The 26,069-nt window shown below is 38.4% G+C and overlaps 1 protein-coding gene across 23 annotated transcripts in view; it reads right to left on the minus strand.

The window, feature by feature from the left end:
* Positions 1-26,069, minus strand: part of TRPM3 (transient receptor potential cation channel subfamily M member 3) — a 903,328-nt gene that overhangs the window by 222,717 nt on the left and 654,542 nt on the right. For 21 of the 23 annotated variants that reach the window (XM_055350775.2, XM_055350774.2, XM_055350777.2 and 18 more), the window contains one exon: positions 15,578-15,752. In XM_055350775.2, coding sequence (XP_055206750.1) covers positions 15,578-15,752 — 175 coding nt within the window. Of the gene's footprint in view, positions 1-15,573; positions 15,753-26,069 lie in introns of those variants that run through there. The other 2 variants (XM_063696448.1, XM_063696449.1) reach the window with 1 other exon arrangement.

Here is a 26,069-nt window from a genome sequence, read left to right on the forward strand (position 1 = left end):
TAAAGCAACAGCAGCACCTGTTGATGTTGCCAATTTCTGCTAGAAACTATCTTTTCTTTTTTTTTTAAACTCAAAGAATGTTTGGAAATGATTGGGCCAGGTGTGGTGGCTCACATCGATAATCCCAGTGCTTTGGGAGCCTGAGGCAGCAGGATTGCTTGAGGGCCAGGAGTTCAAGAAGTGAATTGGCCACCCAACTCAAAAACGTATATTTGATTCTGTTTCTGGATACTACTTTATTCCCCCTTTGAATTGCTTTATTTACTAGTGAGGGACCTGAGACAGGTTATTTGATCTCTTTAAGGCCTCATCTTCTCATCTGTTAAATAAGGGTAGTGTACGTCTTTTTAGGTCCATGTATTTCGGAAAAAGAGATCATGCATGGAAAGCACAAAATTTGACTTCCTAAAATATTTTTCCAGTTTTCCTCATTCTCTATCTACTTTGGTTTTCGTCCTCATCATATCTTATTCAGATGGTACCAACAGACTGCTAATTGGTTTCTTCTCTATCCTCCTCCAGTCCATTTCCCAGTGTTAATTAAATGGTTCTACAAAGCAGACATGATTCTATTGCATCCTTCTTAAACCCCTGCAATAGCTCTCCATCACGAGCAAGATAACATCTCTACTTGCATACAGAATTTAAGATTTGTCTATGGTCTTGCTCCACAGCTAGGCTCATCTCCTGCCACTCTGTCACACATATCCCATAAATACTGAATATCCCAAGCCCACCAGACTCTTGCATGCCTCTGTATCTTCAGCTTGCTATATCTGCTACTTGGACTATTCTGTAGTCCTGACCTCATCACTCAAAACTCATCATTTAAAACTCAGCTCAAACTTCACCTCCTTTTTCTTTTTTCGTCTTTTATTTTAGAATCAGGGGGTACACATGGAGGTTTGTTACAAGGGTATATTTCACGTTTCTGAGCTTTGGAGTACGGATGATCAAGATTCAGTTGTAAGACTATTAAGCTTTAGTGAAGACACGCTAAAAAATTCACTTGATTTAATCATCCCACGATGTAAACATACATCAGGACATCGCAGTGTATCCCATGTTATTTGTCAATTAAAAATAAAATTTAAGAAAATTAAAAAAATCACCCTCATCTCCTATGTGAAAGTCTCTGATTGCTGCTCCCTTGGTGCTCTCAAACCACTTGATATATATTTCTATGATTATTTTATTGCATGGAAATTATTTGTTTGTCTTACTCTAGTAGATGATGAACTTTTTGAAGCAGTGATTGTTTCTTTATTCTGCATGTGCCTTAAGTTCTAGAAGAGTGCTTGGTTCAATGTTAGCTATAGAAGAATCTTTGTGGATTGAGACTGAGTAGCTGCCTGCTTTAGGTGGGTGACCAGGCGGTCTTCCCCATGCCTCTTTGTCCTCATGGTGGGATGTACTTCAAGCCTATTTGGGAGAATGGGAGAGATGGCATAAAGTTTTACAATCCAGCAATTTGGTTTTCTTGATCCTTTTCCTTTTAATCAGATTATCTCTAAGAAATATTATTGGTCTCTATCTTTATCTTTCTGTTGTTGTTTAAACTCAAAGGGTGTTCAGAAATGATTGGGCCAGTGGTGGCTCACACCTATAATCCCAGCACTTTGGGAGGCTGAGGTGGCAGGATTGCTTGAGGCCAGGAATTCAAGAAGTGAACTGGCTGCCCAACTCAAAAACATATATTTGGTTCTATTTCTGGATACTACCTCATCCCTCCTTTGAATTGCTTTGTAGCTCTTGTCAGGAACAGACAGATTCTTATTCATTTGCATCTCCCCCATAATGCTTAGGGCAACATCTTGCCCATAGAAGTTCTCAATAGCTGTTTGGGGATGTTAAGAGTTTCAATGATATCAAGGTAATTTCCCTCACTTAGATGTTGGTGGTTTTGACAACACAAAGTAATTATATCACATAAAAATCAACACAACATACATCTACATTTTTTCAACTAGTTCCACGTCATACATTGAAGTGGTGAGGCCAGTTTCACAATCTGCTATAGGAGATGGAAGGACATAATTAAGATGCTATGTTATGGTGCCTTTGGCTGTAATACAGCTCCTTTATTTACCAGTGAGGGACCTGAGACAGGTTATTTGATCTCTTTAAGCCAACATCTCCTCATCTGTTAAATAAGGGTAGTATATGCCTTTTTAGGTTGATGTATTTGGGAAAAAAAGAGATCATGTATGGAAAGCACCTGGCACTGTTCCTGGCACATAGGTGTTAAATAATTGGCAGTTGTTATTATTAAGAACATTAGGGGCTTTTGCACCTACAGGAAATCCCAATGATGCCTAGCTCAGAGCTGAAGCAAGGTAACTGGCATGCATATTAGCTAGAGGAGTCCATCTCTATGGGGGAGGTAGATTTCAGTAATTCTATGAAATTCGGATGAAGTAGGTCTGTGAATAGGATGGGAAAGGCCACATTTCAAGGCCACTTAGCTGGGGTATCAGTGAGGACAGCTCATTAGCTCTTGGATCATATTCATCAAAAGTCATGCAAACTAGGGTTGCTAAGATGCCTTGAAACCATTACTCTCAGATAATTTTATGCCATCCTGAACTCAAACAGGTGTTAGGATAAGAATTCATACTTGGCTGCAACCTCCTACTTTAATATTTTTGAAGTCTGTACATTCTAGAGAAGGCACAAATCAGCAAATTCTACTGAGAGATTTGATATTTAGGATAAAAGAATGATATGGTTTTAGAGAAACCATTCTATGGATGAAGGATCCAAGGTCTGTGAAGGTGAACTGATTTGCTTAAGATGATATAGCTGGTAAGCATTAGAGCTGGATTTAGAAGCCAAGAGAATCAGGCTTCTCTTGTTTGTTATTTTTTCTTCATTCTCTTCATTCTTTTCCTTCTTTCTTTCCTTCCTTCTTTACTTCCCTTTTCCTTCTCTCCTTCCCTTCCCTCTTCTTTCCTTGTTCTCACCTTAGACTCCTGAGCCAGCTAAGGTAAAACAGAAGGCTCTGATACATATCAAAAAGGAAACTGAAGGTGGGTGGTGTGGTGGGGGTGAAAGTGGTAAGAAAGGTATTTAGTCCCTTCTATAAGACAAGCTTTGTGCTGTGCATTTCACACATGGCATTTCATCAGACAGATTAAGAAAATCCTCACCAGGCTGTAAATCCTTGGATACCTGGACTGTGCATATACTCTCTTCTCCCCTCCCCTCAGTGCTAATCAAGGTGCAGAAGACAGAGGCTTTTCTGCCACCCCTTATCTTGATCTCCCTTACTCTGCTTTCTTACCCCATAGCATATATCTTCTAAAATATTATATAATGTGTTTATGGATTGTGTTACTTCTGTCTATCTAACCCTGCTAAAATAAAGGCTCCACAAAGGCAGGGATTTTTGTCTATTTGGTTTACTAGTGTATTTTTGCCAGTGCCTAGAATAGTGCCTGGAACATAGCAGGTGTTCAAAAAATATCTATTGAATGACTAAATACATAATGCTGACTGGAGGAAAGAATATAATTAAAAATAGGGAAAATGTCAAATAATATTTGAGATCTATCAGACATTCAAGGCTTCTCAGTTTGGTGGAAACCAACTGCAGAAATGCTAGAGCTCTGTTATCCAATATGGTAGCTGTTACTCACATGTGGCTATTTAATTATAATACAATGAAATGAAATTTAAAATTCATTTCCTTTGTCACACTAGCCACAGGTCAAGCACTCAGGGAGTCTCTGGTTGGATATCACAGATATGGAAGATCTCTGTCATCACAGAGAGTATTTTTTTTTTTTTTGAAGCAGGACCTTGCTCTGTTGCCCAGGCTGGAGTACAGTGGTGCAATCACAGCTCATTGCAGCATCAGCCTCCTGGGCTCAAGTGATCCTCCCACCTCAGCCTCCCAAGTAGCTGGGACTTGGCCTCCTGAGATGCCACCACACCTGGCTAATTTTTCATATTTTTTGTAGAGACAGGGTTTCGCCATGTTGCCCAGGCTGGTCTCGAACTCCTGAGCTCAAGGGATCCACCTGCCTCGGCATCCCGATGTGCTGGGATTACAAGCATGAGCCACCACACCCAGCCATACCATCAGAGAATTCTGTTGGGCAGTGCTGCTCTGGAGACAGGCAGGGCTGCCAAACTCTCCATCTTAGGCAGGGACAAGTGGGACATTTAGATGAAAAATCCTGAACAATGTTGGCTGTGTCTCTGTCATGTCTCTTCTTTCCTTTGCCTTTGGTTATGAATGTGCACAACAGTAGAAGTGAAGTGCTGCCAAAGGATACAGGGACTGCCACATGTCAGGTGGATTCTCTGCTGCCAACATTGGAAGGAAATCACACTCTCTGAGTTCATTCCAAGTGCAATCCCATCAGCGAATATTGCCATAGCCCAGGCAAGAGGAAAAGTCGAATTTTTTTTTATTGTTTTAGGGCCCATATAAAAGACAGAATCAGAGCTGGACTGAATTTTTGGGGTCTCCAGGCAGACTACAACACTGGCCTCCTGCAGTTGACTGGTCTTACACATTGGTGCAACACTTACTCACAGGAGAAGTTACCCAGCATATGAGAGAAGGGAGAGAAGATGGAATCTGGGTACCACTTCCTCTGCTGTCTGGAAAGCTCAGCTCTGGGGCAAGCAAAATAAACCTCCTGCAGTTACTGGGTCCCACCTTCTTAGAGGACAACATGGTATAGCTGCTAACAGCCTAAGCTCCAGGTCCAGTCAGTCTCGGCTGACCACTCTCTAGCTTTGAGATATTTAGCAAATTACCTAACCTTTCTGTCCTCAATTTCCTCATTTATAAAATAGGGATAATAATTATAGCCACCTCATGAAGTTTATGAAATAAAGTGCCTAGATCAGGCTGATGCATGTAGAAGCTCTAAAAAATATTAATTTCAAATTTTTGAGCATGCTGCTGGGGAGAGGGTCAGAGGTGTGGGAAAAGGGGAGGGATAAGTTTAAATTGTCTTTCAAAGTAATTTATCAAAATATTCCTTTTATTCTTCTCTATGAAACACTGGGACAAATATAAGTGTCTCTATTTTTGTTACATGTTTATGATAGATTTCTAGTTTTTCAAAAAAATCTCATGCATTTTTCATAGGCAATTGCTCAATTAGCTTGTCTCTCAGTCCAGATCCAAGCAGTATCCTACACTAAAGCATTTCTCGTTCTTCATCTCCTGTGTATTATGTCTGTGTGGAAAGGCTCATATGATAGATAACTTAAACACTGTTGTGCCTTGCAGAGTCGACGAAAAAATGGACCATTTCCTTTGTTCTATCTTCCAGACAGCTGGATGTCTTGTTTTTCCTGTTGGTTTCATGATTCAATGCACTACGTGATGATTGCCTGGTAGTCTTATAGCTACAGGGGTATCTATAAGATTTTGGCTTTATTTCAGTTCATGAAATAACAAATAAATTCATGGCATGTTGACTCCAAATTCCTATCTTTGCCTCAGCAGACATTGTTAATCTATCACAGTATGCTTTCTTCTGCACTGAGATGCAATCTTAGAATCATATTAATACATCATTCCAGGAAGCCTCTACCAATTTATTGGAGTTGACACTCAGATTTAAACTACAGTTTACCCTTGAACAACAGGGGTTTGAACTGTGCGGGTTCACTTACACTCTAATTTTTTTTTTCTTCCTCTGCCACCCCTGAGATAGCAAGACCAACCCCTCCTCTTCTTCCTCCTCCTCTTCAGCCTATTCAATATGAAAATGACAATGATGAAGACCTTTATGATGATCTCTTCCACTTAACGAATAGTAAATATATTTTCTCTTCCTTATGGTTTTCTCAATATTTTCTTTTCTCTAGCTTACTTTATTGTAAAAATACATTATACATGTAACATACAAAATATATGTTGATATGTTACTAGTAAGGCTTTTGGCCAATGATGAACTATTAGTAGTTACGTTTTTGGGAAGTCAAAAGTTATACATGGATTTTTGACCACATGGGGGGTTGGCAACTCTAACCTTATGTCATTCAAGGGTCAACTGTATTTGTCATCAATGCATTAGAGATAATAAAATCTCAAATTTACTATCAAATGGCAAAAACCAAGGAGATGATAGGCTTAAACAACTCCAAATTTTAAGTTTGTCTCCAAGACACTGAATCATGGTTCTATGGATTTAGAGGAATGGATTATTTCCTGCTTACTCAAGACTTTTAGAGGTTTATGCTCATGAATGGACACTTGCTTTGCATGGAATATCCCAAGAAAACATAATAAATATGTACATCGACTCTAAGAGAGTTGTCCAACAATTAGGATAGTGCAAAAAGATGTTATTGAAACTGAATGGAGACTTTTCTAGACAACAGTAGTGCAGACTTGAGTTAATCTTGAAATCCTACTTTAATGCATTTTTAGTGTTTCTCTGACTGAAGAAGCTTTTATAGCATGTGTTCACTGCTCTATATAGTTTTCATAAATCCTGTGGTCCGTGACCAACATCTGAGAATTGCATGAGGAATCTGGGGAAAATCCATTAAAAACATCCCAAACATTATTTATTATTAATAATACCACTAGGTAAGGCATTAATCCACTATATCCCTAGCAGCTGTAGATCCTAATGTCAGCCAGGTTGATTCAGAATCTATTTCCTCTAAAGGAAAGGAATGAAACACCAGTACGTTTTATTATTTGCACCTCACTCAGATAAATTTGTGGGTTTTAAAACCCTTATTACATCTTTTTGTGAGAGAGGCTAGTTTGTGAAACTTCAGAGAAAAATTTACTAGAAATTAAATGGGTAAAGAAATGCATTTGTGCATCTCATGGTAAGGCAGAGAAGCCTTGTGACAGCAGGAAGTGCTTGGAGAACAGTGGGGAGGACAGCTCCATTGGGTTGTAGGGTGAATGGAAGGTTTGTTGAGTGAGAGCTGGCTCTAGAGAAAAGCTGGGGCCAGGATACAGTGGATCTTGAGTCCAAGCAAAGGAATGTGATCTTGACGTGTAGGTCAGGGGTCTTCAATGGAGTTTCACAAAGAAGCCCCCGGAATTTTGAGGAGGAGCTCCACAGCTGCCTCAGAGCTGCCTTTGTAGGTGAGAGCCAGGCAGAAAGGAGGCTCTAGGAAAATAGTTCTGAAAGTATCGTCTCTGGACCAAAAGCATAGCATCGCCTAAGTATTCCTTTGAAATGCAAATTACCTGACCTCAACCAGATTTATTGAATTAGAAAATCTGGGGGTGGAGCCAGCAATTGTGAGTTTTTTTTTTTTTTTTGTAGTTTTTTCCTCTTATTTTAAAAAATGCATATCTAATTGACAAAAATTGTATGTATTTATGGTATTTACGGTATGTTTTGATATGTGTATACACTGTGGAATGGCTAGATCAAGCTAATTAACATATGCATTAACTCACATACTTTCATTTTATTATGGTGAGAAAACTTGAAATCTACTCTCAGTAATTTTCAAGTATGAAATATATTGTTATTGACTATAGTCCCGATGATGTACGATACATCTCCTGAACTCGTTCCTCCTGTATAGCCATTTGTTTTCACAAGCCCTCTGGGTGATTCTGATGCAGAATAAAATTTGAGAATCATGGTCTAGGCCTCCTATCCCAGCTTCGACAGAGTAAACCTGCACCTTGTCTGTATTACATATTGCACCTCTACCTGAGATTTCACTTGAGGAAGAATTCAAGGACTTTAAAAAAGTAAAAATCAATCAAGGCAAGTGGGAGGTTAGGACTCTTTAAAGGCTGTTCATTCCAGCTGTAAAGTCGAAGGAAGCTGGGGTAGGACACTGCAGATGCTGAGCTTCCAATGCTGGCCCCTGGAACCCTGCCTCTCAGCTGAGAGGACCGTCATTCGCCATCAACTAGCACCATTTCACTTCTAAATACCTTTGCTTTCCTCTTTTTTCTTTCTCTTTTTAGATTGGTTATATATTTTGAGCTAGTCAAAAAATGATTTGCAAAAGAAACAAGGAAATAAGTAAACCGAATGCCCTTAAAAACTCCATGTAAATAAAAATACTAAGCAATAAATCTGTCAGTCCTGTCAAAATGAGTATTTTTATGGCACAGCTTGCTTTTCAGGGAAGAATGTTCAAGTCTGATAGACGTTTGGAACCAAGTACAGCTGTGGGAAAGAGAGAAATGTGGTGATTGATGGTAAATATGTTTTTCAAGTCAACTGGGTTTCAAAGACAAAATTTGGCAGAGGGTACAGAGGGCTTGTGGTAACAACGCAGTGACTTGTGAGGAGAATGCAGGTGAGGCCCAGAAACCAAGGAAGGTATTTTTGAAAACATCAGAGAAGTGTGGGCCATAGGCCACTCTCAATGGAATCACCTGGGGTTTGGGTTTCATATACAGTTTCTTGGGCCCCACCCCATGTGCATCAAAGTCAGGATATTTAGGGGGAGCTGGATCTCCCAAAGCTCTCTAGGTGATTCTCAGACATGCTGAAGTTTGATAACCACGTTTATTTGGATTTTTGTTGTTGTTGTTGTTGTTAAACAAGTAGCCAAGAGTTAGCTAAGGAAATCTCAGAGGAATGTAATCAATGGAGAGCTTTGAAATCATCACTTGGCATTGATGTGCTTTCTGAAAGTTGTAGATGATGGTTCTTTAAAAGGGATTTCTCTATCATAAAGGATTATGCAACTATGTTTTCTCCGACGTTTGCTCTTTATGTTCAAGGACACTCTTTCCTAAAGAGTTTTGCTCAACTCTTTAGAAAATAGTGTGGAGCTGAGCAATTATAAAGCAAATTTAGTCCATGTAGGGAGCTGATGAGCCAATTTAGATCAATGAAACTTTTCCTCTCCGTGGTGCTTTCTTCCCTGAAGAAGAAACTCTGGATAATTTTTTTTAAAGTCAATGCTTCATTCTTCCCATGTTGATACAACATGAGGGATAAAATAGGGAACTCTAAGACAAACGTATTTATTTTATTTCACACTTTCTTAAATACACGGAGCTACTCTAGCCTTATAGAGCTTGGATACAATAACACAGGTGGCAATATATCTATGTCTTTATATATACTACAGGGGCAAAAACCGCCATGGTATTTTCTCCATGACACTTCCTCCATTTACTCCAACCTATGCTTCCTTCTGCCTTCCCAGAATTCAATAATAACATCTAATTGAAAAATTATTTGTTAGTATATTAGTTCAAATAAGATTATGTGTACATCTCTTGAGGAAAGTTATACTACTTTTCATAGCACCCGTAGTACCTAAAACAAGCATTCAAAAAATACCTAGTGATTGATTGATTTGAAAAGTTATATTATCAGTTCTATCTTTAAGTCTTCACTTAAATTTTAAGCATATATATACACGCAGATAATTATAGGGATTAGGGATTAATATATATACTTATGTATACATAAAGTAATCTTATTGGATTAAATATTTTATTAGTGTATATAAATTTAACAGACACACACACACACACACACAAAACACTGCCACACTGTCTCAATGAATTTGTCCCTTTTACCAATTTTCTTCAATCTTATTCAGATTAATTCTTTGTCTGAGTTGAGTTATATAAGGGAGGGTCAAATATTAGTTCCTCTCAGTCATCCAGGCTGACCCTCAGCTTAGATCCAGTTTTTGATGGAAAAGGGGAAGAGGAAAAATAGAGTCATTCTATTGCCATTTTTGTGGATATTAACATACACTGTTCCATTGATAGGATTCTCGTGAAGAATGCGCCACGCATTTATTTTACCCTCTGTGCTCTTGTGACCTTTTGTGCCTTTATCAAAGCACACATGACCTTCTAGTTATCTGCACTTGTGTCTATGTTTTAGTCCTCATTATAAAGTCCTTGATAGCTAGGGCCGTGCCTTATTCATCTTCCAACAGGCCCATGCATATAGTAGGCACTCAATAAATGTTAACTTGGAAAACAGTTTACAAAAATAACCCTTTTTATAGATAAAACCACCAGCGTTCTTTGTCTGTACAAGATGTTTCCAAGGTTTCCCTTCTGAGAAAGTTATAAAAAAGAATCAAGTTTTGACATGATTTCTCATAGAAAATTTTAGAAAGGAGACAAGGTAAGATGAAATTTACAAAAACTATAATGGATACATGAAGCCAGCATGCTTGATATGTCTCCTTTTTTCTCACTTGACATTCCAATTATGTCTAAATCATGCTGGAATACAAACCATTGAGATCAATTACGTTCTTTTGGCAGGTCTTATAGAGACAAATGATAAGGGTTTGACACCCTTCAGCTTTAGATGGAAATCTCTGGAGCAGCAGGAGAAAACAATAGTGACCACTGCACAGAATGACAGGCCCTAGGGATTACAGACTACACTTCGGTTTCTAAAATATCTAGGTTTCTGGTGACTTTCTCATACCTTTGGTCATTTTGATGTATATTTGCAGAGAAACACGCTTTTGCCACATCTCTACTAGGAATATATAGTTACATAATTTGAAGCCATACAACATTTTTTTTTCATCTGCAGTTAGCATTCATTTATGCCTTTGCCTCAGCTAATCAAGTAATGTAGGGACCCTTATTAAACATCCTTTAAACAAGAAAGTCAAATTTTTATTAGAAATGTATTATCTATTCTCCTGCTCCCAAGCCATTGCTCATTTATTCTTCACAATATCCAATACAAATTCCACTGACACACAAAAACGTGAACAGTCTCTTGGTGTTTTCCCCATTGATAACTTCCCAAAAGTTAGTAACAGATGACTAAAAAACTTGAAGGCTTTCTGCTACCAGAAAGCTCTGCTTCTTGTCCTAAAGTATCTAAAAATGGTAAATACAGATGATTATCTCTGGAATGAAGATGCCAAAATAAACATAAAAATCCGTAATAAAATTTGGATGAACGAGGAGTACCATTTTGGAACACAAACGCATTTGGATGCCTTTTTCACACTGACTTTTTTTATGGGTGAAGTACTTGCTCACTGATTGACAAATGACAGGCTAGACAACATTTCTCTGCAGTCTGACACTTCGGTTGACCATTATCAGGCAAAGTAATCTCTGATTTCAATGTCAGGAGTCTACATCCTGAAAGGTATGGTATCCCCAACTATGAGTACTACAGTTCATATTGCTCAAACACAAAAAGTAGAATCCTAGTATTAAAAAACTTAGGTGATTTAATTACTATTTGGGTAGCATGAATCTCTTTAACTTTGTCATGTTTAGTCATTCATGATTTAGAAATAAAATTTGATAATATTTCTAAAGCAACAAAATTAATTACGGAAAGTGACTAAATTTTAATTAATTAGTGACTCATTCTAAACTATGACAGATGAGAAACAGAAAATCCATTATGCCAATGAGAAAAAAAATGGGAGTTTGACCATTTCTTCCAGGTACTATATGCCATAGAGCAGAGATAGGGAGAAAGAGACTCAAACAAGAATTTAACTGCAATTATCTCTTAGTTTATCCAAACCCATTTGGATTGTGATAGATGCAGTCTGTCTTTTTCTATCCTAAGTAATCTCAACTACAAAAACTAATCAGTTTTGTCAATTACAAATTACTTCCAAAGTGATTGTCTTTTAAATTCACATTCTAGAAGGGAATTCAAAGATAAAACATAAAGTTCACACAGGTTAAAATGTAAGGCTTTTTTTTTACTCCTTTAAGATTATAAAATGAAAGTCTCTATAGCTGAATAGTTCTTGGATCTGTATTATTTAAGAATCTTTAAATTAACTTAAAACATTTTTAATCATATTTAAGTTACCAAAGTAATTGAAAAGATACTGATGTAGCCCTGAGGTAAAGGTTTCATAAACAGGATGTATGTGTTCTCTATATCCAATTCTATTTGTATAATGATGCACATTTATATAGATTTGTTTATATGATCATATAGTTGTAGATTTACATTTATTTGTAGTGAAACGTTTCCAACACTGTTGGACTTTATTAGAAATCAAAGAAGAAATCCTTCCTGGTGAATAAGGTCTAGGTGGGCCATTTTTTTTTTCTCTTAACATAAAGCACAGTACTGCAAGATAATGTTATTTGGAAATGATTTTTAAAATTGGCTGCACATGTGTGGCTAGACAATTTCTTATCAAGCTAAATAAACATGATTAAATTCTTGAAGTTATTCAGGTGGCACAGAGAAACATTCTGCCTTCATTTTATCATGATGAATTTATAATTGCTTTCCTGGAGCAAGAGCACATTTTTATCATAACACTACATATAAAATACAAAACTTCTCTTTAGACTTCTATTTTCTTAACCATTTCTAAATGTTTCTTAAAATTTTTAAAGTTTTAATTTTAAAACGTCTTAAGATCAAAAATTGTACTTAATTCTTTACCTCTGCACTAGTTATGTGCATAAACTCATATTCTTTGATAATCAGCCATTATTCATAGTTGGTGTACATCCCATATAGATTGTGCTTTTGCACATTTTGACTATAAAAAATTACAACAAAAACTGCTAATTAAAGTTAAAAGAGGATGATATTTTTGGCTGAGCGTGGTGGCTCACACCTGTAATCCCAGCACTTTGGGAGGCCGAGGTGGGAGGATCACGAGGTCAGGAGATCGAGACCATCCTGGCTAACACAGTGAAACCCTGTCTCTACTAAAAATACAAAAAATTAGCCAGGGGTGGTGGCAGGTGCCTGTAGTCCCAGCTACTTGGGAGGCGGAGGAAGGAGAATGGGGTAAACCCAGGAGGTGGAGCTTACAGTGAGCTGAGATCGCATCACTGCACTCCAGCCTGGGGGACAGCGTGAGATTCCATTTCATTAAAAAAAAAAAAAAAAAAAAAAAAAAAAAAAAAAAAAGAGAAAACATGATATTTTTGACTCTTAATTTTGGGGTTGTTGTATAATGGCCTAGGTAGGAAAAGGGAAAGAATCCCCATGACACGGGGTTGATCAGCTTGGACACTGGTTTACAACCAGGAATGCATTGCTTTTGATTTCTTTGGAATACCAATAGTAATAATAATACTACTAAAGTATAATGAAAAGAGGAAGCTGAAGACAACTGAAGTGCATTTGAATATTTACAAAACAATATCACTGAAGTACTATATGAGGAACACTACAGCACACACCATAAAACACATTTCAGTACATGTTCATGATATACCAGCAGGGATTCTGGCCTGGGATCTTGGACTGTGTGGCTTTGGACAAAGCGCTTAATTTAAATAATCTTAATTTAAATAATAATTTAATTTAAATAATCTAGGTCCCACCCAGTTCTAAAATACATAACCTTTCCTCCATATTAAAGCAGGAAGGGCAATCTAAGTATTTTAACGTATTTATATTTAACTTATTAAATATTTTAACATTTTCAAGGTAGACAATCCAAGATCATGATAAATAATAGGCACTTAGTCCTGGCTTTCATTGTGTATACACCTGAGAAACCTGAAATGCTGAGGTGAACAGTGTACTTTTCCATGAGTTTTCTGAAAAAACAGAACAAACAAACAAAAAAACCCAGAAAAACAAAAGGTGCATTCTGAATGCAAATTTGCATCTACTTTGTAGGAATACCATAAAATAATTTGCAAACTAAAAAGAAAAAAGCCAAAGCTAAAAACTGTATTAAAATTATTAAGTTTATTTCTGAAAAATAGAACAAATTGCTAGATTTAGAGAAAGGAGAACCTTGGTTAATTTTTTTTTCTTTTTTTTTTTTTAAGACAGAGTTTCGCTCTTGTTGCCTAGGCTGGAGTACAATGGCACAATCTTGGCTCACTGCAACTGCAACCTCTGCCTCCTGGGTTCAAGTGATTATCCTGCCTCAGCCTCCCAAGTAGCTGGGATTACAGGCACGTGCCACCACACCTGGCTAATATTTGTATTTTTAGTAGAGATGGGGTTTCACCATGTTGGTCAGGCTGGTCTCAAACTCCTGAATTCAAGTGATCCACCCGCCTCGGCCTCCCAAAGTGCTGGGATTATAGGCATGAGCCTCTGTGCCTGACCCTTGGTTAAATTTTTAATAAAACAAAGCACAATTCAGAATCTTAAACTCTGGGTTGGTTGTAAACATAGAGAAGTTTGGGTACATATTCTCTTTTTAGGTTCTGAGCTATAAAGTGGACCAATATTTACTATAAAATATAATAGTAATTTAACTAAATTTAAATAGTTCTGAGCTATAAAATGGACCAATATTTACTATCAAAATATAATAGTAATTTAACTAAATTTGTCAGTAAAGAAAACTCCAACTTTGGGTTTATAAAAATTAGAATTATTATTATTATTATTTTTTGGTATCAGAGCTTTCGGGTTTGTAGTGTTAAGCTGGAGGCTCAATGCCTTTTGTTATTCCTCATTTCACAAACATAGGTTCATCTACTAACTAGGTAGGCGTACTGTTTTAATGGCTTATATGAAGTATTGGGCTGCTGTCAAAGATGAGGAAGGGGATGGGGAGAGATGGGATGGTACTGACTTGCCATGCTCAGTCTCTATTTAAATAAAGCAGGCTGGGTACAAGAGGGATGGGTACGAGAGGGATGGAGGAGGGAGCATCCTGCTGTAGGTGAGCTCACTTGTATTTTTGTTTTGTAATACTTGTCTACTTACTAGACTTACTGTGAGCATCTTGAGAGAGGCAATTAATTGTACGTTTTTCTTTTTTACATCTTAACGTTTGGCCTAGTACATGGCACCCAGGAAACACTTAATGTATATTTATAAAAGGCATGAATAAAAGACCATCATCTCATTTGGGGCTTTCCCCTCCCCACAAATTTCATGTGTTAGGGGAATTGATTGGATTAGGAAGTTCCTTACTTAAAACATCAATGGCTTCCCTGAGTTTTACCTCCTCAATCTCACTCACACCTTAGGATGGTTTATTTTGATCTAATAATCTGCAAGAGTGCCTGGATTTCAGCATTTGCTCAGTGGGAAGTTGGATTGGAGGAGAGTGCTGTGAAGGGGGAATCTTTTCTGGGGTTGGGGGCTTTGGGCTGTTGAAAGTAGCATTAGGAGCCTAACAGACCAAGGAAAGGGCATGAGGGGTTCAACAGGAGTTTACAAAGGACCAGAGTAGTTACCATTACAGAGATCTGACTTTCCCAGCCCGTCTAGAGAAGCCTGATGGCACGATCTACCACATATCTTCACAGTGGCTTCGCAATGCTGGTGTTTGGAGGCCAAGCCTGGAAGCTGAACAACCCAGCTTCTCTGAAGTTACCAACCTGAACCATCTGGTACAGACGGGATGTGCTTCATGTGTTAAAACTCAATTCCTGCTTCTCCTTACTGGGAGGAGGAGAAGGAGATACAAAGAGAAGAAAAAGGAGACCACAGCCTATGACCTCCTCTCTTTTCCTCACCCTTTTTATTATCCGTGTAGCTTTCATAGAATTTCCCACTTCATAGGACATTTAGAATATGTTTCTCTGCTCTTCACCACAGCCCTCCCATGACAGACATTTTTTAGACAATTTGTTCATAGCTTGTTTTGATTTGAGGTCTTGGTTGAGCTATTGAAAACATAATCCACTCATACCCTCATTTCCAAACAGGCTTTAAGGTTCTTCCATGGGGCCTGGAAAGTTACCTACCCGCCTTCTTCTGAGTATTTATGCCCAAAGGCCAGGATGTCCGATGCCCGTCCACTCCCATCACAGACAACCACTGGCACGGGAGGGGTGTCTCGAAGGTACTCCAAAACAATCGAGATCACATTGGGTCCTCCTTCCACTATGAGTGCCACCACAGGAACACCTTGACCGATTCCTGCATTAAAAAAGGAAAAGAAAAGGAAAAAAAGAGAAAAGAACACAAAGCCAGCAAACCAAAGAAACAAAAAGAGAAATAAAAAGCACAAACTAAAATTACTGAGCACAGGGGAGGTAGCAACATATGAAGGGATATGGTACTGAGCAAAAATTTACAGAAAACCCTTCAGCCAAATTTTCCCACCAGAAAGTCTATTTGACTTTGCCCTCTCCCCTCAACTCTCAGGATGCTGGGGTCAGTGAAGGCACGGGGTTCCATACTTTACAGGGGAGGGCCTGGGGTGAGGAGGGAGAAAAAGGAATTAGTCAACAGACAAAGCACCAGACCAGCAACCAAGAGCGTGGAAGCTGAACATGATCTGAAGCAAGTCTTTTATCTTTCCAATGAGTCTGTTTCCTATATGAAAAGTAGGAAGTTAAAAAATGCCACCTCCCTGAATTTATCACAGGGGTAAGAAAATGCCTACATGGCTCTTTTTATTAAACACTATCAAAATCAGCTGGGGACATATTTTAACTTGTTGAATCAACTACTGGCTGAATTCTGGGTCTATCTTTGACCATAGATGATCAGACTGATTATTAATTTTTTTTTTGAGATGGAGTCTCACTCGGTTACCCAGGCTGGAGTGCAGTGTCACAATCTCAGCACACTGCAACTTCTGCTTCCCAGGTTCAAGCAATTCTCCTGCCTCAGTCTCCCAAGTAGCTGGGATTATAGGCACGTCCACCATGCTCAGCTAATTTTTGTATGATTACTGATTCTTAACAGCACGATTGTCATGTTGAATTACCCAGGAGATATGGTATCTGCCATCTGCCATTATTGCATCTGCCACTACTGAGCAAGGAGCTAGGCACATGATGTGAGTTCAGTAAACATTTGTTGGATTCAGTTGAATTAAGTGTTTCCCAAAAGTATTTAAGCTATTTGTGCTGAGCCAGAAGACATTGCTGTTTTCAGGTGAAAATTGCTTTAATTGCTGTATGCATGGTTCAACCTAACCTTAAAGAGAAGTAATAAAATCAAATGTCCATGAGAGACATGATGACAAAGAAAAATTCATTTTTAAGTGACATTTCAAGTATGATTTATCATTGAATAACTTCCTTTTGTTCAATTTGGTATCACATTGTATTTTTTCTCTCTGCTGCCTCAGAATAATTAAGGAATTGAGCAGTACCATAAAAATGAGCTGGTCTTAGAGGGCGCACACAGCAGTTATCTTAAAAAAGAAATAATCAAAATTCTGTACCACTTCCATAAATATAAACTAAAATAAAACAACTCTTGGACATCTGAGTTCTCCCTTTTACTTCTTTTGCTATGCTTTTATCTGATATCAAGAAACTGCTTCCCCGTAATGAGTAATAGTTTAGGATTTGGTTTCTTGCTCGGGTAAAGGATATTTTTGACTTATGTGACCTGTTTTACTTCTAAAGCATAAATACTTTAGTCTCCTAGGGCTTTATCTCCTTTAACTTGATGTTTTTCCTGGTGTGATTTTCATCTTAAAAGAATGATCCAAAATGCCAGTTACACAAAATTGGGTGCTGTTTTGCATGTCCACTTAAAACACGTAAAAGAAAATGATGATTGTTGATCAAGGCAAGATGCCAAGATTTCTTTCAGTTCCCAGAGGGAACTGGGAGAGACAAGTGACCTGGGGACGCATTCGTTTTCTGTGGATGGGGAGGTCTTGAGAATTACTCTTTCAAATCCAAGGAGAGGGAAGTGAAAGGCCTTGCTGTTCTGTTTTGACCCAGGAGCCCTTAGTGACTCAAATGATGATAGGTCTCCTTAAGGCTCTCTTCAGGTGTCTGTAAAGGAGACAGTTTCCTTATTGCTGCGGATTATGATGATTGAGTAAATTCCTGTTGAAAGGTACTTTAAGGGCTGGCCAGGCACGGTGGCTCATGCCTGTAATCCCAGCACTTTGGAAGGCCAAGGTGGGCGGATCACCAAAGGCCAGGAGTTTGAGAACAGCCTGGCCAACATGGTGAAACCCTGTCACTACTAAAAATACCAAAAAAAAAAAAAAAAAAAAAATTAGCTGGGCGTGGTGGCAGGCGCCTGTAATCCCAGCTACTTGGGAGGCTAAGGCTGGAGAATTGCTTGATCCCGGGAGGCAGAGGCTGTAGTGAGCCAAGATCACACGATTGCGCTCCAGCCTGGGCAGCAAGAGTGAAACTCCGTTTCAAAAAATAAAATAAAAACAAAAAAAAGATTAAGGGCTAACTTGAAATGTTAATACAACATTTCTCTTTGGGAGGATAATTCGCTCTCATAAAAATATCCACCCCACAGGGATTTGTATTTTATAACATGCCTTCAAAAAGGTAGCCTATTTTCCATTGTTAAAGGTGATTTTATGAAGTATTTCCCAAAGTATTACGTTGGTGCAAAAGTAATTGTGTTTTTTGCCATGCTATTTATTTTTTTCCCTTGATTTGCTTTAGCACATGCTCCTATGTCATTGACTTTGTATTAAGGAACAATACCCTATACCTGCTGTTTTATATCAGATGATATATTTAGACCCCTTCTAGGATCTTCTAAGACATCCTAGAATTTGCCAAGTTCTAGGACTCTTGGATTCTGTCGGTGGAATCTTTACTCCAACTCACAGACCAAGTGTGATCCACTCAGTGTTCTCGTGGAGGGAGAAGTACTTAGCATGGACCTTCTACCGTGTTCCAGTGATCTGGCATCTACAAGACAGCAGGAAAGATGGCTGGAAACCTCCTCTCCCTTTGAGAGCATACATAATGAAAAGATCAAATCTCATAGGCTGATTTGTTTGAGAGTAATACATGGTCAGTTTATTCTCTGTCAATATATTTGTCAATGTATCAAAATATTATAACTTCTAGAAGTACAGAAAGATTTTCAGGATAATGATTTCCTATATTTGAACTAAAACTAATTACCAATTAAAATGATGAAAACAAACATATTAATCCAGAGCTGAACACACACACACACACACACACACACACATTTAGTCAAATTTGGTGCCAAAAATTGAATGGAGCAAACTGTCATCTTTTTCATAAACACTGAATATATCTATGCTTCCAAATTCTCTCTTATTTTTTTCAGTGATAATACACGGACATTTGTTCCATGGATAATAAAAGCCTTTATAGGGTACAAACAAAAGCAGTTTTGAATTTCTTAGTTATGAGAGGTAGAAAATCAAACTATGCCTAAAACTATCATGCTTAGTGTAAGTTAACCAAGATATGTTAACATTAAGACTTTCTGTCAGGTCACACACACACTTACACACATAAACGTATTGTCTTTATTTCTGGCAAAAGAAAATGACATCAGATAACTAGTAATGACCTGAAGTAGTCTAGCCTATTCTTAGAATATGTTTGTGAATTTTATGAAAGCTAGGGACCCTTTCTCCAGAAAAGTAAACATACATGTGGGTAGACACAAAAATGTTTCTACGCAATTTCAGGGACTTTATGGATTCTTGAAACCTATCTTAGCTGATCATAAGCCTAAGAATACTTTGTTAATGGACCCTTGCAAAACCCCACCCTAAATTAAGCACATTGATACATCTGCAAAGGGCATCTGTTTGTGTTGTTTTGTGAAACTCACTGAGGCCTCTGACACAAGTTCTAGGATAAATTTTTGAACAAAATTCTATGCCCAGGAGGATTATATCACATTATTACTGCCCAGTTATATTGATTGGCTAAACCTTCCACAGTGAAACACTGTGTATAGCAGTGGTCTCCAACCTTTTTGACACCAGGGACTGGTTTCGTGGAAGACAATTTTTCCATGGACACCGGAGGGGGGATGGTTTTGGGATGGTTCAAGTGGATTGCATTTATTATGCACTTTACTTCTATTATTATTACATTGTAATATATAATAAAATAATTATACAACTCACTATCATGTAGAATCAGTGGGAGCCCTGAGCTTGCTTTCTCATCTAGGGTTCCCATGGTCCCATCTAGGCATGATGGGAGACTGTGACAGATCATCAGGCATTAGGTTCTCATAAGGAGCACGCAACCTAGATACCATATATGCACAGTTCACAATAGGATTCACGCTCCTATGCAGCTGATCTGACAGGAGGCAGAGTTCAGGTGATAATGTGAGTGATGGGGAGTGACTGTAAATACAGATGAAGCTTTGCTCACTTGCCAGCCGCTCACCTATGGCCTGGCTCCTAATAGGACATGGACCGGTACCAGTCTGTGGACAGGGGACTGGGGACTCCTGGTTAGGATATCACCCTACTCTCTCTCCATTCTCCTCTTTCTTTCTTGTTTTTTTTTTTTCTGTTCACACTTTTTTTTCTAAATTACAGCTCAAACACAGGATATTTAAAAAACTCTAGCAAGATTCACAATCTTACAAATTAGAATCTGAAGGATAAGACTTCATAGAAAAGAAACAGCTTTTTAGAATGTCAAGAATGCTACATTTTTTATTTGTGACATAAAGAAAACATTTTGGGAATCCACTGCATATCCAGCTGGGCTGGATTCATAGGGCTCACTGCCATTTTCTTTATGCTCATAAAGAAACTGATGTAAGTTCCTTTGAAGAGCCTTACAAATTTGTGTCTCACTCAGCTAAACCTACTGGTCATTCATTGAAAACAAATGAATAAAATAAAAGGTTGTTTAGATTTAATTTAAAAAATACAGTCTGTAGGAAAAAAAATTACCTAGATTCTCCCAGGTCCCTTTTTTGGTGAATACTTGTTCTTTGATTTTGGAATGAAGTAAGCCAATTCCTTAGTTGATTGCAGTCATTTTTCATTTTCTACCATCACCAAAGACTTGTCATAGTTCTCAGAACTTTCCATTAGAATTTTATTTGAGAGCAATATAAGGTTGCTTTAAGCAGGAATAGGCAAGATGCTTGCCACACTCTCTAGCTTTTGCAATTTTGGAATAGGAAACACTAGAACATACGAAAATGTGAGCTTGAGTAACAGATTTAACAGCTCTGCGTTCTACAGGGTTTTAGGTTACCCCAGGGCTTTCTAATTACATACTGAACCCTAAGTCCTTGCATAAGATAACCTCTTAGACTTTTGTCACATTTTGTTTCAACTGCTAGGCAATTCAGCTGGGGCTCCCAATAAAGCTAAAAGTGTCTAAACTGCCATAAGAAAAGACTGGGAGAGGCATTGTGAGGGAGAGAGGTGTCAGGAATGAAAGAATGTCTTAAAATCCTAAGCAGTCTTTCTTCTTCTTCTTCTTTATTAACAGCAATTAACTCTCTCTGCTGATATGAAACCATAATCTATGATCAGCTTAGCTATTTGTGAAAACATTTGGTGTTTAATAGTAAAATGCCTGGGTAAAATTTCAATCAAACTAAATTAACTGTTAGGTTTTATGTCAAGGTCACCCACAGATGATCTAAAGTGCGTATGGGCCTGAAGGATAATCTATTTGCTGTTGGAAACTGGCTCATATTTACATGGAGATAGAGCATAGAAGATCATTCTCTACCTACATCTTAATGACTATAGGCCACAGATCATGATTATTACAGTATAGGTCACTTAAAAAGGGGATTTGCACTTTAAGTGAGAGATAACTTCCTGAAGATCTTGAACAATTCAATACTAAGTCTATCAGTGGTGGCTAGATACTTGTGTTTACTAGCTAAAGCATGTCCCAATAACATGAACACAGTTAGCAATTCCTTGCCTTGCCAGCTCCAGGGTTATGTGATTTTTGTTGATTTAAATGTCTTTGTAGAGAATTCATGTACTTTGACATTATGCATCCATGGAGAGCAGTCAAGCTATTTTGCCTCATTTTAATGGGTAACAAATTAATACCTACTTGAGAAATAATGGCTGAGGTTTGCACACTACCGCAGCTCTTTACAAATAGTTTCAGAATTCGATTCTTGATATCTTTAACTAATGCATCTCTTCTGTGGTCTGGAAAGTGTGAGATGAATTTATGAAAACTACATAAATCTGATAATCGGTTGTGCCTGAAAACATTCAAAAGTATTTTTTTTTTCTTAGTAAGTTTAAGGTGCTTCTTATAATTAGGAAGATCCCCAGTTGTGAATACATGAATATTCAGGTACAACTGTGGAAATATTATTGTACAGACAGAGAATATTTTAATACATTATATTTTTGCAAAAGGAAATGTGACTAGAAAGCTTTGAGCTATTGAGGAGCAGAGTGAGCCCAAGAAAACATCTAGGGGTGACATTTGAAAATAAATGCATCTCATTTTAACTAGAATATCTCTTAGGTCTTCTGTGGAGGCAGGTATTTTGGATATTGCCTTCACGTTATAGAGTTAGGATAAATTATTCAAGACGGCCTAACTATAACTGGAATGTGTCTGATCTTACTTGTAAATGGGTAACAAACTCAGATATCTTTTATTGAAAATCCATGATGTACCCAAATGGTGAATGCCAGACCCAATGCAAACCAATCCTGTACGCTATACATTTTTTTGCCACTATAATCTTGCACCTAAATGGATGCTCAGGAAAGCATTTGGAAATAGGAAGTACCACACAAGTTATTAAACAGTCGTCACGCAACAAAATGTTTCACTTCTAAATACTTATGGTTCTCTAGACAGAAAGAAATTCCTTGAAAGATAGCTTGGGTCCTTCCCTGAGGTTGGAACTTCCCAAGGCATATGTTTCCAACCCACTTTGGGACTAAGCAAGGGTAAAAATAACATGAATTTCTTAAATGTCTTTTTTTCTTATTACCAGTTTCTATGGCAACTCCCTTACTGATAGTTAACTTAATGAACCCCTCTATGTACAATCTTTTCATATTTAAAGCTAATAACAATACTCCAGAATAACATGCTTGTATCTTTTATCTTGGCACGTGAAATTTTAGCAAATTTGGCTGGAGATATGGGGATGTCAAGACACTGAAAATATAGAGTTTGGATTAATCAGAATGCCTCCCTCACACAGTGATAAAAAATTGAAAACTGATGGTGCATAGCATATCTTTTCCTAGGGACTGAGAATGCAGAATATATTAAATTAATATGGCAAACTCTGTATTTTTTTCTGTTTGTTTTCAATACAGCTAAACAAATCTATTCTGTGCATTCTCAGTGCTCCAGGCATTTTCGCAGCAATCCTGTATTAACGCCCATCGACTGGCCTTCTTTCGGGGCATTGCCTTCTTGCTTTGCTTTTCTATCTAGTAATCGGAGGACAAAGGACAGAAGCTGGGCAGTGGATGAGTAGATTGAATGGGAAATCCTTTAAGCTGGCCAAAGAGGTCACTGTGGCATGTGTACTGAAAACTCTCATGGTGTCCGCCCTATCCCCTCTCCCCTATCAGAGAACAGACCCATCCACTGCATAGAAGGGGCAGCCCTGCTTGACTTTTTTCAAAGCTGGCTGGACTTACATGGATGTCAGACCTGCAGTGAGCCAGATTTGCTTTCCTGGGATTGAAGTGGAGATCCTGAGCCCAAGGCCAGTAACTGGGAGATGGGCTTCCATGGCATGCATACTTGGGGAGTGAAGCCTCTGTTAGTGGTGGTCCTCCAGACCAACCATGTGAGGAAGGTAAGTCAACGAACAAAAACGCCACATGCAGGTAGAAAACAAAGAAGCAGAGGGTACCATGGAGGGGAGAGATCACATGGCCCCAGGAAGAGGGAAGGAAGTGGTATGGGGGAGGAAGGAGGGAGAGAGGGGAGAGAAAAGAGAAAGAATCTATGAAAGAGAGGGAAAAAGAGGGAGAGAGAGAGAACAAAAGAGAATGAAAGAAAGCAGAGAGAGGGCATCTGTGAAAGAGAGGAAGAGAGAATAAAAGAGGGAGAGAGGAAGAGAGAAGGGAGGGGAAACAAAGGGAGACAGGAGAGAGAGAAAGAGGTGGAGAGACAGAAAGAGAGAAGAGAGAGAGAGAGAGAGAGAGAGAGAGAGAGAGAGAGAGAGAGAGAGAGAACTAATATAGCTGGGATTATTGGTAACTTTTCAGGCCTATTTATAGTCACTTGTCCATGGTTCCTGCAGAGAGTCCCCTATTCACCCGGGGTAGACAAAATTTTTTGCGTAAAGGCTACATAGTAAATATTAATATTTTAGACATTGTAGGCCAAAGGGTAAAATAGAGAAAATTGTGCAGGTACTTACATAATAAGAGAGAAAAAAATTCTACACAATGTTGTATAATTAAAATTCAAAATACAACTGAATATATATATATGTTTTAAAATACAGGCTTACTAATAAAAATGGAATTTTTGTATAAATGCTGACATTTGAATTTCATTTAGTTTTCATGCCACAAAATATTATTCTTTTATTTACAAACATTTAAAAATATAAAAGAACTTCTTAGCCCATGAGCTAAATAAAAATAGGGTGGGCTATAATTTGCCAACTCTTCCTACAGACATGTTTCTGCCTCCTTATAAAGAATACCCATTTATGGTTGGGCACAATGGCTTATGCCATAATCCCAGCTCTTTGGGAGACCAAGGCGGGAGGATCACTTGAGCCCAGGAATTCAGGATCAGCCTGGGAAATATAGCAAGAACCTGTCTCTACAAAAAATATTTTTAAAAATTAGTGGGGTTTGATGCATGTGCCTGTAGTCCCAGCTACTCAGGACCCTGAGGTAGGAGAATCACTTGAGCCTGGGAAGTCGAGGCTGCAGTGAGCCCTGAGGGTGCCATTGCACCAAAGCCTCAGTGACAGAGTGAGGCTTTGTCTCAAAAAAAAAAAAAAATATATATATATATATAAAACACATATGTATATGTATGCATATACACACATATAAACATACATACATATATACATACATATATATACCCCTTTATGTACTTTGCATGAGATTATCATGATCAAACATTCCTCTTCCCGGCCGCCACTCTGCTTGCTCTAAGGCAGTCTTCACCTGTCCTTTATCCTGAAGGTCCACATGAGCTGTTTTCTAACTATGAAAACCTGGCAGGAAAAGAGTCAAGACAGTCCCTCACTTAGAATGATTCAACTTGCAATTTTTCAACTTTGCAATGATGCAAAAGTGATACATATTTAGTAGAAATCATACTTCTAGTACTCATGCCACCATTCGTTTTTCATTTTCAATAAATTACATGAAATATTCAACACTTTGTTATGTAATAGACTTTGTGTTAGATGATTGTACCCATGTGTAGGCTCATGTAAACGCTCTGGGTACGTTTAAGGTAAGCTAGGCTGTGCTACGATGTTTGGCAAGTTGTGTATTAGCTGTGTTTTCAGCTTAAAATCGTTTGATTGGACATAACCCCATCATAACTGGAGCAGCATCTGTACTTGGACTTGAGGGTCCTTCATATGAGAATTTGGGATAGCAGATTTTTTTTTTTTTAAGTGGGACTTTAAGATGAACTATTCAGGTCAATGCTGAGTGCAGTCCCAATACCCTGTTTAGTGTCAGGAGGGGCTTCCTTTCCAGCATAACTGATGATCGTGTGGGAAGACTGTTTACTATATGGGAAGCTACTCTGCATCTCTCACGTAAAGAGAAAAGGAGTCACCTGTGTGGTTTATCAAGAAACTTCACCCTGATAATGAAGGGCTTAAATCAGGTCTTTCCAAAGGTCTAAGACCCAGGGCAGAGAGAGCAATCACTCCTCTCTGAATATCCCCAGCTTCTGGAGAGTAGCACCACCTTCTACATTCCAGTGAGGCTTGGCCTTTTGCCTGCTCCCTTCCTGGCAACATGGACCCCAAGACTTGCTTGATTGCAGTGGGCCTTCCTGAAGGGCTTTGCCCCTCACCACTCCCATCTCCATCCTGTACTCTGGAAGCCTTGGCCAGTCTCACTCTCTCAGAGGTGGCTTTTCCTTAGGCTTTGGGCTGCCTGTTTGCATCTGGGCAGAATCTTCTGTATTCTCATTCTCAGTTTCTGCTTTCTAGGTCCATGACTGTCTTTTTCCCCATGTGCCTGCTGGCTCCCGTCGACTCCCGCTTTCCCTGATTCACTCTCAGCATGTGCTGCTCTATCTATTTTATCTCCCTGCTACTGTAAACCCCCACAGCCTTGCTGGACTTTACAAAGCTAATGACATATAAGCTGGAGCCATTCACATCCTAGAAGGGCAGAAATGCATCTTGACATATGTTGATACATAAAAAGTATACAGTTGGCCTTCTGCATCTGTGGGTTCCACATCTGTGGCCTCAACTAACAAAAGATCAAAAATATTCTGAAAAAAAATTATTTCTGTACTGAATACATACAGACATTTTTCTTTGTCCTCATTCCCTAAACAATAAAGCATAACAACTATTGATGTAGCACTTACA

This window comes from Gorilla gorilla, chromosome 13 (assembly GCF_029281585.2).
Source record: "Gorilla gorilla gorilla isolate KB3781 chromosome 13, NHGRI_mGorGor1-v2.1_pri, whole genome shotgun sequence".
Classification (NCBI taxonomy): domain Eukaryota; kingdom Metazoa; phylum Chordata; class Mammalia; order Primates; family Hominidae; genus Gorilla; species Gorilla gorilla.